Raw genomic sequence first — 15433 nt, forward strand, 5'->3', positions numbered from 1 at the left:
GTCACTTCCGCGGAGGTCCTGCCGCTCCCTGCGGACGGGCGCTGATTGGCCCGTTTGAAATGCGCCAGGCGGGAGCTCACCTGGGCTCTTAGCGTCGCCGCCGACTTCTCCGAGCACCGCACTTTAGCCGCGGAGTCCCAGTTCCTGCTGCCGGTCCTAACGTCCGGCAGTCTTCGCCAGCCCGCCGTTCCGCGCGCGCGTTTGGGCAGCGTGGAGCCTGTTGCCATGAAGTCAGCGTGAGTACTAGGCCACCGAGCAGGGAGGGAGGGCGGACGGGGGCCGGGGCCGCGGGGCTTGGGCAAGCGTCTCCACGCAGGCCGCGGCCGGATGCGGGCAGCGCGGACGGCGTCCCGCTCGGTGCTGCTGCGGCCGCGACCCCAAAGTGGGAACCTCCACGTGTGGCCGCTCCGCGGGAGCCTGGGCGCGGAGCCCCCTGCCGCGTCGCCCCCAGCCGCCCCGACTGGGCCTCCAGAGGCCAGGAAGCGTCGGCTTGAAGCCGGGGGTGTTTTATGCGGCACCCGGTTCCCGATAGCGGGGCTATCCTCCTCGGGTCCCCGGGACAGCCTTCCCCTTCTCAAGTTCCCCTTCTCCCTCGCTGGCTGCCGCCGCCGCCTCCAGAGCGCAGTTGGCCGACTGAGTGCGGATCGGGGGTGGTCTCGCGTGTGGAGCCGAGCGAGTGTGCTGGGCAATGGTTAGGTGGGCTCCGTTTCTGGAGAGCCCTGGCACCGGTGATCGCCGCGAGCTTTTTTTTAGCCCAGCACCCTGTCCTTGAGGCCGAGCCCATCCGCTTAACACAGGCCAGTTACTTCTGCTGTATTTTGTGGCCGCAGAGAACCCCCGCCCACATTCCAAAGCCAATATTTTCGGCGCAGCATCGTTCCTGGGTAAAGAAGTATTTGTCGTGCAAAGGAGAGGATTGGCTTTATTACCATTTAGGGAGTGGTTTGCAAAAGGCCACTTGTTTATTAAGAGGCCGAAGTCAAAATCTTTAGATGAAAAAAATTTATATATAAGAAATATACGTTGAGTTTAAGTTAAGCCCACCACAGTGTGTTTGCACTGAACAACACGAATCTGCTTGTGTTTCATCTGAGAATATGTTTTGAAAAATATTTTTAAATTACAGTCAAAGCCAATAGTCTCACTTAATTTTAATATGTTAAATGTATATCTAGCCTATAGGTAAATGTGAAGGGAAAAAGATGAGATGCTAGAGAAACGGTGAAATCAATCAAAATAACTTTTTGATTGCCCCTACTTAAGAAACCAAGAAATTGGCAGTTTGGGACCGGATTTTTTTGGAGACAAAGAGTAATCGTTTTGAGCATTCAATGACTGGTTGTTCCTTGAAAGTACAGGCATAAATCTTGTCGAAAGAATGGATTCCTCCGTGTGCATTTTTATAGTGTATTGAAGTTAATCGGTTGTCAGTCTGTAAAGTGTGGGCAGTTATTTGTAGATTTTTCAAATTTGTAGTGCCTCTGTTAAATTGTTGCTCAAGAAAATATGCAAGCTATTTTAAGTATAGAACTAATCAGAGAATAAGTAGGTACATTTGGTACCAAAAATGTGTTCTAAAGCAAATTTTAATTACTTTTGGATTACGCATGCCATAAACACTCTGCTACTATGATTATTATTCATGTTATTTGGGATGCAGTGTTTTGGAACTGCTAAGGGATAATTTACAGATAACCTAGAAAGATTGTGTAAGTTTTAGGTGAGGCTTTTGTATTAGTGTTGAACTGAAAAAAAAGTTATTGTTATTTTTTGAATCTATGACCAGGAGAGCTAAGACACCCCGGAAGCCTATCGTGAAAAAAGGGTCCCAAACGAACCTTAAAGACCCAGTTGGGGTAAGGTCTCCCTGTGAATTTATGTGTGTGTGTTTAAGAAACTTATCTCTTCAATCCTTTCTGTCTTATGTGTGTGCTTGGAAGGGAAGGAAGAAGACGTAGAAATATAATCAAAGAACAATTAGTTAAATGGATGTACTAAATTCTGTAAAACTAGTTCTAGCTGTGAAATTTTCTCTGTAAGATTAATTAGTCCAGTAAAATGAAGTCTTTGGTTGTCAACTGCATACCTTCTGTAATTATAATTTGGCGAGTTAGATAATTAAAAATCTCCAACTGGGTTCATATTCATCCCAGAGAATATGAAGTGAGTTCATATGAACCCAGTTCATGCCATACAGTAACTGACGGCGTGAAGGAGAGTTCCAAACTTCTTGGGACCGAGTTTAATTCAGTCTAATATCTACTCCTAATTCAAGTACTTCACTAGTTTCTGGCTTGGGAACTTGCTTTTAAAAGCAAATGTTAAATTATGAAAGAAAAATGAAGCAGGCAAAAGGAATAAGAATTCTGAAACAAAACAGCAAATGGCAAACAAAAAGTGTTCTTTGCTCTGAGGTATTTGAAATCTACCCCTCGCTGCCACTGGAGTGGGTCGCTGGCTCTGACTTAGGGGAACCAGGTGCTTTGCACACACCTGAATGAGTTTTCCTCAAGCCCCCTCCCCTGCTTTCAAAAATGTCTCTGTAGGCCGGGTGTGGTGGCTCACGCCTGTAATCCCAGCACTTTGGGAGGCTGAGGCGGGTGGATCACCTGAGGTCAGGAGTTTGAGACCAGCCTGGCCAGCATGGTGAAACCCCATCTCTACTAAAAACACAAAAAAATTAGCCGGGCATGGTGGCACACGCCTATAGTCCAGCTACTCAGGAGGCCAAGGCAGGAGAATCACTTGAACCCAGGAGGTTGCGTCGAGCCAAGATCACACCATTGCACTGCAGCCTGGGTGATGAAACTCTGTCTCTAAATAAATAAATAAATAAATAAATAAAAATGTCTTTGTATATTAAATGTCGGGTTAAGCTGACAAGTTTTTAAATTGACATCGATTTCCAAGAAATTCTAACAGTTTTAAAAATCTCACTGTGTGACATGTTGACTTTTAGAGATATTAGTATAACTATTATTTGTGTACAATATAGTAGTAAATACACTGCAATTTGATTTTTATTATCAAAATTTATTTTAATTTTGTGTGTATTTAAAGTTTTCTCGTATCTAATATATGTTTGTATTTGTCAATCTCAAGTAGCAGATTTTAATTTTCATAGCTCTTGGAGATACAGAGCTCTAAAACTGAGAGACCACAAATGTTTGTTGAATGAATGAAGGAATGAATGAGAAGCTTAAGTGAAAAGTCAGGCAAAAGATCAAACTTTGTTATTTAAGCACCTTCTTATTTCTTCAGGTATACTGTAGGGTGCGCCCACTGGGCTTTCCTGATCAAGAGTGTTGCATAGAAGTGATCAATAACACAACTGTTCAGCTTCATACTCCTGAGGGCTATAGACTCAACCGAAATGGAGACTATAAGGAGGTAATTCTGATTTGAACCAAGTTGTTTTTTCTCAATATGTTGTTTCCTGAATGACTTACAGTTTTAAATGTAACAAAGTTCATTTGTGAGCCCACGTTTTCGAAAGACTTATTTACTTCATTATAACCACTGTATCTAAAGTGTTTTTGACTTCTGCGATGCACAGACATATCTTTGATATGCTGGAGTTAGAGGATTGCTTTTAGCAGATAATTTCTTACCCTGAGTATTATTGGTTTTTAGAGCATGTGTTAGGGATGATTTAATGTGGAATGATACATGATTGTACTAGGCAGTTTTATATATACAACTTCATGTGTGGAAATTAAAGTAACATTTAATAATAGGCATTGTATGCTTGCATCAATCTCCTAGGCAGTGTTTTTATTTTTAGTAAAATTTTGAACCAACTCAAAAATACCATTTAGCAAATGTGCTAAGCTAATAGCTGGAGGCGGGAAGGAGATTTTAAAAAAATGAGCATGATATACTCCTTGCCTTTAGAAAGTCTATAACTTAAGACATATGGTAAACAAATAATTCTCATATAAATAAGACAGAAAGTTAGGTGTGCTAAAGATGAGGGGACCGTGGGAATGCAGTAGGATTAATTCAGGCAGGCTACCATTTCTACTTCTAGCTATCACTCACTCTTTTGTGCCTACTATTCCTGTGAAATTGCTCTTCAGAAGAATACCAGTGGCCTCTTTGCTGCTAAATTTGATGTATACCTCTTCATCCTCATTATAACCTGTTTGTCAGCAGCACTCCCCTGTTTCCCGCTCCAGCTCTCCCTGTATCTCCAGCCGAAACCTTTTCTCTGGCTCTAAACATTCAGCCACTTACTTGATATCTCTGCTTGGATGTCACATGTGCATCTCAAATTTTACATGCCCAAAAAAGAGTTCTTGATTTTTCTTATTCCCTTTATAAATACTTCCTCCCTTGTTTTCTTCTCAAAGAATGGCACTGTCATCTGTCCAGTTGCTCAAGCCAGAAACCTGGTACCTACTGTTTACTTGCCCCTCCTCATAACTAGTTCATTAATAGCTCCTATCAGTTATATTCCAACATGTGTCTTGAAACTGTCCTTTCATTTCCATCTCCACTGCCACCACCCTAGTCTGAGCCCCATTATTAACCACTGAGACCAGTGCTACTGTAATGAAGGAGTAGCTTTTTTATTTTTAACGCATCACAGCTGGGACTTTTGTACACTGTGCCCGTGTGAGTTAGACAACAGGGAACTAGTTCATAATCTCTTCATAGAGATGAGCCTATTGAATACGGGCTGAAATACTGATAATTGGGCAGTGTCAAATGCCTGTAAAACTTTCTAAACATTTGGCCGGGCGCAGTGACTCATGTCTGTAATTCCAGCACTTTGGGAGGCCAAGGCTTGTGAATCACCTGAGGTCAGGACTTCAAGACCAGCCTAACCAATATGATGAAACCCTGTCTCTACTAAAAATACAAAGAAATTAGCCGGGCGTGGTGGGGCGTGCCTGTAATCCCAGCTACTCGGGAGGCTGAGACAGAAGAATCACTTGAACCCGGGAGGCGGAGGTTGCAGTGAGCCGAGATCGCACCATTACACTCCAGCCTGGGCAACAAGAGTGAAACTCCATCTCAAAAAACAAACAAAGAAAAAACAACTTTCTAAACATTTAAGTAGTCTTGTAACAGTTCTCAGACAGGCATTGGTTTGCTGAGTGTGCTTTGGGTATCATTGACACGACTGCCAAAGCCCAACTGCCTCCACTTGAAATCTTCTCTAATCCATTTCTACAGAGCAGACAGTGTTCTTTTAAAACATAAAATCTCATCATTTTCCTATTCAAAACCTTTCAAGGAATAAAATCTTTAAACAGACAAAATCCTGCTTCATCCGCCTCCCATCTGTCTCTCCACCCTCCACCCTCATCCATCTTTTAGTATTTATCCAATCCTTTGAGTTCCTTGGATAAGGCAGAATCCTGGCTGTTAGCTGTTGCCTTAACCCGGACTTTTTCTGGACCTTAGCATGGGTCATGCTTGGGTTTCAGCTTAAATGTCACCTCAGGTCATATAGACTGTGCAATCAGAAACAGCACCCCACAGCCCCTCTCCCCTGATCTGTACTCTGTGTACCTCCTTTATATTACTTAACCACAATCTATTTATTTAACTGTTTATTGTCTTTCTTCTACTATAATGTAAACTTCCAAGGAATGTGTACCTTATATGTTCTGTTCATCAGACAGTAAATATGGCTTCAGCAAGAATGCATGGTCTGGGGGGGTTTTATGGAGGAGCAGGTCTTTGAGGATATAATATGGTTAAACACTGATTTACTGAGTTTTACTTCTTTAAGTAAATTTCAAGTATGTATAAATAAAGGTATCAAGTAGGTATAAAAAGGTTTGATGGGGATTAAAAATAATCACTGCTTTCTGACAGAAGGCAACATTATATAATGAAAAGAGCATTGCGGCCCAGCATGATGGCTTACACGTGTAATCCCAGTGCTTTGGGAGGCCAAGGCAGGCGGATCACCTGAGATCAGGAGTTGGAGACCAGCTTGGCCAATGTGGCGAAACCCCATCACTACTAAAAATACAAAAGTTACCCAGTGTGGTGGCAGGCGCCTGTAATCCCAGCTGCTCGGGGAGGCTGAGGCAGGAGTATGGCTTGAACCTAGGAGGCAGAGGTTGCAGTGAGCCGAGATCCCGCCACTACGCTCCAACCTGGGTGACAGAGCAAGACTCTGTCTCAAAAAAAAAAAAAAAAAGAAAGAAAGAAAACAAAAACATTGCACTGACGATGGCTTTGATACTAATTAACTCCATGAGCTCAGAGAAGTTTCACCTTTGGGCCTCAGTTTTCTTTACCTTGAAGGGAGGGAGTCATTCATGAGGACTGTGAGGTCATCTATCTTCTCAGTATTGTCCTATGTGTATCCTTTCAGTTCCAAGATTGTTTGTTCTTTTTGAACTCTAAAGCTGTTTTTACAGGATATTTTATTAATCGTATTTAGAGAGCCTTGATAATTGAAGTGTTCTTGCTTTCTTAAAGGTCACAATTTATTTAAAATGTATTTCATGTAAGAACTCAGAGATGAGATAATATTCTGATTTTAAAGTATAGTACATCAAAATGTGGTATTATGCTACTATGCCATTTTATTTGATTTGTCTGTTTTCTTTTTCTTTTTTGAGACAGGGTCTCATTCTGTTACCTAGGCTGGCGTACAATGGTGTGACCACAGCACACTGTTTTTTGCGGGTTTGTTGTTGTTGTTGTTTTTACTTTTAAAATTTTTTATTAGATGAGCTTACCCAGGCTGATCTCTTAACTCCTGGCCTCAAGTGATCTTCCTGCCTCAGCCTTCCAAAGTGCTGGGGTTATAGGTTTGAGCCACTGTGCGCATGCTATGCTATTTGAAATGACACCTTTATAAAGAAAAACCAGGAAACAGTAAAGTCATGTGTGACATAATGCTTGTAGATTTCCACAAATCTGTGACCGTGACTCATTATAATACCTTTTGATCTTTGTCACTTAATTAAAACAAAATCAGCCTTACATTAGAAGTATTAGTGGACTTAAGATTTTCCTACATTTTTGGCTGGCTGCGGTGGCTCACGCCTATAATCCCAGCACTTTGGAAGGCTGAGGCAGGTGGATCACCTAAGATCAGGAGTTTGACACCAGCCTGACTAACGTGGTGAAACGCGTCTCTACTAAAAATATAAAAATTAGCCAGGTGTGGTGGTGCGTGCCTGTAATTCCAGCTACTCGGGAGGCTGAGGCAGGGGAATCGCTTGAACCCAGGAGGTGGAGGTTGCAGCGAGCCGAGATCGTGCCATTGCACTCCAGCCTGGGCAACAAGAGCGAAACTCCATCTCAAAAAAAAAAAAAAAGGTTTTCTACATTGTCTTTAGTAGTTGTGACTGAAAACATTTACCAGTTTATAATTGGTTTAATATAGGTATGTCATGACTTTTTAGTAACTAAAAAACTAAGGGTTCCAACTGTAAAGACCATTTATATTTTTTCTTTGCATGCTTAGATCTTAAATGTCATAAACACCTTGAGTTTAAGTAGATGTATTTTTAGCCTAGATAATAGTGGAATTCCATTTAGTGCATTTTTTTCTCTCTCCACAGACTCAGTATTCATTTAAACAAGTATTTGGCACTCACACCACCCAGAAGGAACTCTTTGATGTTGTGGCTAATCCCTTGGTCGATGACCTCATTCATGGCAAAAATGGTATGATATGACTCTTGGAGTTTTGTTGGATTTTCCTTTTTCTCCTCTTCTGATAAAACTTTTTTGATATTTATATATTTGATTTATGTTTGGCGTTGAATCCATTTTTAATTTTTTAGGGTGGTGCTAAACTTACCTTTTTTGATTCCTCTGGCTAATTGTTAGTGTTTTCTAATGCAGTGAAGAAATATTGTAAGTGGGGAACTTCTAAGATACAACTCATTGTGACTTGTTACACTATAGGTCTTCTTTTTACATATGGCGTGACGGGAAGTGGAAAAACTCACACAATGACTGGTTCTCCACGGGAAGGAGGGCTGCTTCCTCGTTGTTTGGACATGATCTTTAACAGTATAGGGTCATTTCAAGCTAAACGATATGTAAGTATGATTCTTTTGTGTTGTGACTATCTTGCTGGACTAAGACACCTATGGATACAGAAGTAGTAAAGAAGAACCAAAGCACTGGATTCATTTTGAAACCTTAACTGTTCCTTAGTTTTTAAGCATGTTTCTTACTATTTAAGTTAAATTCTACAAAACGTGGTATGATTTTTTTGCCCCCACTTCAGGTTTTCAAATCTAATGATAGGAATAGTATGGATATACAGTGTGAGGTTGATGCCTTATTAGAACGTCAGAAAAGAGAAGCTATGCCCAATCCAAAGACCCCTTCTAGCAAGTAAGTAATTATATTTGTCTGCAGCACTGGCCTTAGGGGCACAGGATTCTTTCCTGTGGTTTGCCCAGACATGAGGAATGGTGAACATTAAATAGAGGAGTTGACTTTTGTGAGATTAAAGTTAAGGAATGTTCTAAGTTCTTTGCTCAGATGTTTTCTCTTTGGCTCTGAGCACATTTTGTTTCAATCACTGTTTTAAGAAGATGCCACTGTGGGTTGGGAGAGGTTATAAAAGCCTTTGTTGTGTGTTTGGGAGGACGTGGGGATACTGCTGGCAAACTGTGAGTATGAATAAAGTTGCTTTGTGTATTTCTGCTTGTAATTGCAGGTATTTATTGTATCTGTTAGTTTCCCCTTGGGATCATTTACTTTTTTTTTTTTCTTTGAGATGGAGTCTCACTCTGTTGCCCAGGGTGGAGTGCAGTGGCATGATCTCGGCTCACTGCAACCTCTGCCTTCCAGGTTCAAGCGATCCTTCTGCCTCAGCTCCCCTAGTAGCTGGGATTACAGGCACGCGCCACCATGCCTGGCTAATTTTTGTATTTTTCGTAGAGACGGGGTTTCACCAGGTTGGCGAGGCTGGTTTCGAACTCCTGATCTCAGGTTATCCGCCTGCCTCGGCCTCCCAAAGTGCTGGGATTACAGCCGTGAGCCACTGTGCCCGGCTGGGATCATTTACTTTTAAAATGGACTTACAATGTATACAATTGAACTTTTTTTTTTTTAGACGACAAGTAGATCCAGAGTTTGCAGATATGATAACTGTACAAGAATTCTGCAAAGCAGAAGAGGTTGATGAAGATAGTGTCTATGGTGTATTTGTCTCTTATATTGAAATATATAATAATTACATATATGATCTATTGGAAGAGGTGCCGTTTGATCCCATAAAACCCAAGTAAGTAGTGAAGAGAGACCCTTCTTAGCTGTTAATGTTGGGGAAGTTACTTTGCCTCAAGGAGCTTTAGTTTCTTCAGTTATGAATGAGAATAATGCTTGCATTTGTTTTCAGAATGAAATGATATAATTTGTATATCACATGGTTTGGTGTTTGAGTATGTTTATCATTAACTAGATATGTACCTGTATTAGGGAACTAGTGGGTTAAAGCATCTAAGGAGAAGAGGGACCCAAATATTCATCTTAGAGATTACTTTTGAAAACTCTGGGCCCTGGGCTGTTTTGAAAAGGATCTTAATTATATAAGGAAGTGTCCCTATTGATGTGTTCTGGGACTACCTTTCAAGAACCTGACACAGTAAAGGGAGTTTTGTAGCCTCTTTAACCACCTGTGTCTTGGTGATTTCTGTAGACTGGAGCCTAAAGCTGTTATCTGTACAAGTAATAATTACATACCTTCTATCATTCGTTAATATGGACTGATATCTGCACTGTAATTCCACCAGAGTTGAAATACTACCTCCTAGATTTCCTTGGGTCTTGCCTTTCTGAGACGTAAGACTGGTTACCACTTGGCATCACAAATGATAAATCTGCATTTGTGCCAGAGTTGACCCCAGAATCTTATGTTTCATATTAGTATCTTGTTCCTGAGTTGATGGCTTTGTTTTTAAGCCAAAGGCTTGTCTTCAATGCTGTCTTTATTAGGGCCTCTCAGAACATAAATAATACAAGGACTTGTGTCTTATATTTAACTGTGTGTATATCTATTGGAACATTATTGGAGAAACAGCTGGATTTAGAAAATCATTAGACTGAGAATACATACCAGTATATATCCGCTTTTAATTACATGAAAAATTTGTGGACTCTGGTTGAGGCCATACTTGATACAGGTATTTCTGTGGTTCTTAGTGAGTCACATTTTGATACAGTGTGGTTCTTAGTGAGTCACATTTTGATACAGTCACATTTTTTTGATACAGTCACATTTGATAAAGTCCTTGAATTTTCATCACATTGATTGGGAAAACAATTACAATATGGCTAAGTAAGCTAAATGTAAAATTATTAATCCTAGGAGTTTATGCCAAGGAAGACTCTTTTGCTCTATTTAACCTTTCCTCAAGTGAGAACTTTATTTACCCTTGGAATGTTGGTAATAGTAAAAATACTTGGGATAGGTTGTGGAGCAATACATGTGAGAGTTAAGACCTTGTGAGACAGTTACTTTTTACTTTTTTTTGAGACAGGGTCTTGCTCTGCCATATCAGCTCACTGCAGCCAACCTCCTGGGTTCAGGTGATCCTCCCACTTTAGCCTCCTAAGTAGCTGGAACTACAAGCACAAGCCACCATGCCTGGCTAATTTTCTAATTTCTTGTAGAGATAGGAGTGATAGAGGTCTCACTATGTTGCCTAGGGTGGTCTCAAACTCCTGGCCTCAAGCAGTCCTCCCACCTTGGCCTCCCAAAGTGCTGGGATTACAAGTGTGAGCCACCATGCCCGGCCTGACAATTACTTTTGATATCAAACTAATTACTTTCCCATTTGTTTTAAAGTGTCAATTGTCTTGACTCTAATCTTGAGTATATCCATTTTCATGTATGCCCATGTGCCAAGTTTTTGTTTGTTCTAAATGAGATTATTTTCAAAGGATCGTATCTTGGCTTTATTTAGTTATACAAAAGAAGATTGACAAAAATACCTTGTGTGCTTTGTAACCTTTTTGGGTAACTCCTTGAATGAACATACAAGGGTGCTTGTTTGGCAGTGAATTCAGATTTAATTTGTTAGGTTAGTGTTAGACCTGCTTTTTTAAGCTAGTTAACTTTTAGTAGTTTTTAATACAATGAAAAACTGTTACAAGTGGAGGGTTTTTAAGATATGACTCATTGTGAATGTCACGTAGTCTGGACTGAACATGTTGGTGAGAGATGGCTGCTGTAGAAACAGTAACTTCTACCTTATTCCTTTGGTAGGTGGAACAGTTGCAGCACACCCATGAGGAACACAGATTTTGTGTATGTGATGGTGTTGGCTCTTTTCTTAAGGAGAAGGGTGCAGTTATACTATGGTTGGCATTCCATGGCATGTTTGCATGTAGATTATTTTCCATTGTCACTGGGCTGGCTGCTTTCTCTAAGCCCTCCTTGCTTCCTGACAGATCTGCTATTGACTATCAGTGATGGTGGCTGGTAAATGTCTCTACCCTCACCATTCACAAAACTAAGAGCAAACAGGTAGCCACCTTCATCTTGTCATACTGACTAAAACTTCATAAGCCACTTTGGAAGGATTGCCACTCCTGGTATATACCAAACTCTTTCTGAATTTGTTTTCTGCTGTTGCAGAGGAGGTCAGAACCGGTTCTATCTGCTAGTCTTTTAAAATTAGGAAAATACTAGATTTTGGTGCTTAACCTGTGCATGTGATGTTGCTGTAATACTACTTTGGTCTCTAAATTGTTTAGTAAGTATTATTTCATGTGCTTTCTTAGAGTAAATTAGAGCAAAGCTTTTAAAACAAAATTGGTTTCTGTTATCTTGTTATGTAACTAATCTTGACTATTTAGCTTTACAATCTTATCTAAGTTTAATATTTCTCTGGAGTATTATACATTATATACTTATTATAAAGTATATATAATTTTCATTAGAAGAGTAACGTCATGTCACTTGGCATTTTAGTCCTAGTCTTAAATGAAGGTACTGGCATCTCATAATTTAGGAAACTAATCTTTTTTTCTTTCCCATAGACCTCCACAATCTAAATTACTTCGTGAAGATAAGAACCATAACATGTATGTTGCAGGATGTACAGAAGTTGAAGTGAAATCTACTGAGGAGGCTTTTGAAGTTTTCTGGAGAGGTTAGAAACATCTAGAAATAGAAAAATACAGAATGATAAATATTACCTAGAGTTGCTACTAAATTTAATGGCAATCTTTTTTGACTTATTAGCATGTGTAATGAAATGACTGAGTTCAGGTTTGACCAATGATTTCTCTGTTGTCATAGGCCAGAAAAAGAGACGTATTGCTAATACCCATTTGAATCGTGAGTCCAGCCGTTCCCATAGCGTGTTCAACATTAAATTAGTTCAGGCTCCCTTGGATGCAGATGGAGACAATGTCTTACAGGTAAAGTTGTAGTATGTGGAGTTTTTCTGGTTCTAACTCTATCCTTAATTTTTGGAATTAGAGTAATCCCACCAACATGCTGAAAGCCAGTCTCTAGTAAAATTGGAAAAATCAGCCAGGCATGGTGATGCACTCCTGTAATCCCAGCTACTTGTGTGGCTGAGGCAGGAGGATCACTTGAACCTGGGAGGCAGAGGTGCAGTGACCTGAGATCGTGCCACTGCACCCCAGCCTGGGCAACAGAGTGAGACCCTCTCTCGAAAAAAAAAAAGTTAAATTAGGGAGGTTTTATTGCAATGAAGATTGCTCTAGAATAAATACACAGTTGGTTCTCTGGATCTGTGAGTTCTACATCTATAGATTCAACCAACTGCGGATTGAAAATATTCAAAAATAAAATGCTGCATTTGTGCTGACCATGTACAGACTTTTTTGGTCATTATTCCTTAAACAATACAGTATAACAAAGTGTTACATAGTGTTTACATTGTATTAGATATTATAAGTACTCTAAGTATGATTTAAAGTATACAGGAGGGCTGGGTGCATGCGTGGCTCATGCCTGTAATCCCAGCACTTTGGGAGGCCAGAAGTTTGAGACAAGCCTGGGCAACAAAATAAGACTCTGTCTTTGCAAAAAAATAAAGTAAGTCTAAAAAAAATTTAAAAAATAGAATTTTAAAAAGTGTATAGGAGGATGTACATAGGTTATATGCAAATACTACGCCATTTTGTACACGGGACTTGAGCATCCATGGAATTGGGTATCTGAAATTTAGTATCCATAGGAGAGCCTACAGCTAATCCCTCGAGGATACCGAGGGATGACTCTGTATGTAGGTGATGACATTAAAAACTTTTTTTCCCCGTTATTATAGTTTTGGGAAGTTGGATATTGAATCTTAGAGCCTGAATTTTGCTGTGAAAAAAGTTTGCAGATCTTTAAAAATCTCTTTGATAGAAGTGATAAAATAAGACTGTGATTGTTTTCTTTCTGGTGACTTATTCTGTAAGTGGAAATTCAGTTAATGGTTTTAAAATGTCATTAATTCATTTTTCAGGGTAGGTATAGTTTAGGAAGTGGCCAGTGTTACAAGTTGTTCATCTCTTGGCTGATAGGCCAGTAGGGTCCCCCATATGCAGATCACTATTTACTGCCGGGCCTGCCACACTACAAGGCTTGTGTCAATTAGTAACAGCATATGAGTCTGAGTATACATAATCTAATAACTGTAATGCATGAAAGTGTAATTTATTCAAACTGTATCATGAAATTGTGGCATTCTGAAGGTTTATAAGTGACAGGAATGGTATTGAAGACCTCCAGGATTTGAATGCTGATTTCTATTTATTTACTGACTAGCTATAATAAAACCTCCTTATAAGGTTGTGAGAATTAAAGGAGGTAATGCGTGTAAAGTTCTTAGTCCAGTGTTTAGCTTATAGTCAACACTCAATAATTGTTAGCTAGAAAATAGTTATAAGGGCCAGGTGCGGTGGCTCACGCCTGTAATCCCAGCACTTTGGGAGGCCGAGACAGGCAGATCACGAGGTCAGGAGATTGAGACCATCCTAGCCACCATGGTGAAACCCCGTCCCTACTAAAAATACAAAAATTAGCTGAGCATGGTGGCACGTGCCTGTAGTCCCAGCTACTCGGGAGGCTGAGGCAGGAGAATTGTTTGAACCAGGGAGGTGGATGTTGTAGTGAGCGAAGATCACGCCACTACACTCCAGCCTGGGTGACAGAGCAAGACTCTGTCTTAAAAAAAAGAAAAAGAAAAATGATTATAAGTCAGCCTTCCATATATACCTGATTTCCATTGAATCACATCTAATATTATAGCATCAGTTAGGTACCACTTGGCTTTCACTTCTTTTTATAAGAATTATCTGCTGGGCATGGTGGCTCACCCCCGTAATCCCAAGCACTTTGGGAGGCTGAGGCAGGCAGATCAACTGAGGTTAGGTGTTCGAGACCAGCTTGGTCCACATGGTGAAACCCTGTCTCTACTAAAAATATGAAAAAAATGAGCTGGGCATGGTGGCGCATGCCTGTAATCCCAGTTACTCGGAAGGCTGAGGCAAGAGAACCGCTTGAACCCAGGAGGGGGAGGTTGCAGTGAGCGTAGATGGTACCACTGCAATCCAGCCTGGAGGCACAGCAAGACTCTGTCTCCCCTGCCCCCCCCAAAAAAATTATTTATAGCATTATGAAATTAGGTTATTATAAGATTATTAAACATCTGATTATAGAAGAATTTAAGATAATCCTGTTCTAGACTCTTATTCAGCAAGTATCTGTGGAGTTCCTACTGAGTGGTAGGCACTGTGCAGCATGCTGGTGATAAGGTAGTAAAAGACAGAGTCCCTGCTCTCAGGGACCTTACTGTTTGATGCAGAAGGAAGACCAGCCAGTTGACAAGTAATCATTAATGTCATGAGTATATTTATCAAACTCTTTTAGCAAACTCTTCGCTAAAATATGAACCCTTTGCCTATCCTGTGCATTTTGTTCTGTGCAAATGTTCATTAAGACTTAGCTTGTTGATATGAATCTATTTAAAGAACATTGTAAACCAGTTATAACCCATTTTAAGTTATTGGCTTTGTGATTGGCTTTGTGATCTTTTTAGGAAAAAGAACAAATCACTATAAGTCAGTTGTCCTTGGTAGATCTTGCTGGAAGTGAAAGAACTAACCGGACCAGAGCAGAAGGAAACAGATTACGTGAAGCTGGTGAGTAAAGCATAGTATTTATTTATTGCTCTAACTTTCAGAAACTTGCAACGCCAGTTTATTATCTGCTTATCAATGGGTGGGGGTTTTTTTTTTTTTTTTTTTTGAGACAGAGTCCCGCTCTGTCACCCAGACTGGAGTGCAGTGGCTCAATCTCTGCTCACTGCAAGCTCCACCTCCCGGGTTCATGCCATCCTCCTGCCTCAGCCTCCTGAGTAGCTGGAACTACAGGCGCCCGTCACCATGCCCGGCTAATTTTTTGTATATTTAGTAGAGACAGGGTTTCACCATGTTAGCCAGGATGGTCTCGATCTCTTGACCTCGTGAT

At 40.6% G+C, this 15433-nt stretch overlaps 1 protein-coding gene across 5 annotated transcripts in view; it reads left to right on the forward strand.

Annotated features, from left to right (window-relative positions):
- The first annotated feature begins 43 nt into the window (after window positions 1–43).
- Window positions 44–15433, forward strand: part of KIF23 (kinesin family member 23) — a 34463-nt gene continuing 19073 nt past the window's right edge. For 3 of the 5 annotated variants that reach the window (XM_005559918.4, XM_005559921.4, XM_045395661.2), the window contains exons 1-11: window positions 44–236; window positions 1787–1856; window positions 3262–3390; window positions 7539–7644; window positions 7888–8024; window positions 8216–8325; window positions 9053–9223; window positions 11207–11248; window positions 11983–12095; window positions 12245–12366; window positions 15003–15105. In XM_005559918.4, the coding sequence (XP_005559975.3) occupies window positions 226–236; window positions 1787–1856; window positions 3262–3390; window positions 7539–7644; window positions 7888–8024; window positions 8216–8325; window positions 9053–9223; window positions 11207–11248; window positions 11983–12095; window positions 12245–12366; window positions 15003–15105 (1114 nt within the window). In that variant the 5' untranslated portion in view covers window positions 44–225. The remainder of the gene's footprint in view (window positions 237–1786; window positions 1857–3261; window positions 3391–7538; window positions 7645–7887; window positions 8025–8215; window positions 8326–9052; window positions 9224–11206; window positions 11249–11982; window positions 12096–12244; window positions 12367–15002; window positions 15106–15433) is intronic. The other 2 variants (XM_005559919.4, XM_005559922.4) reach the window with 1 other exon arrangement.

The sequence above is a fragment of the Macaca fascicularis genome, chromosome 7 (assembly GCF_037993035.2).
Source record: "Macaca fascicularis isolate 582-1 chromosome 7, T2T-MFA8v1.1".
Taxonomy (NCBI): Eukaryota; Metazoa; Chordata; class Mammalia; order Primates; family Cercopithecidae; genus Macaca; species Macaca fascicularis.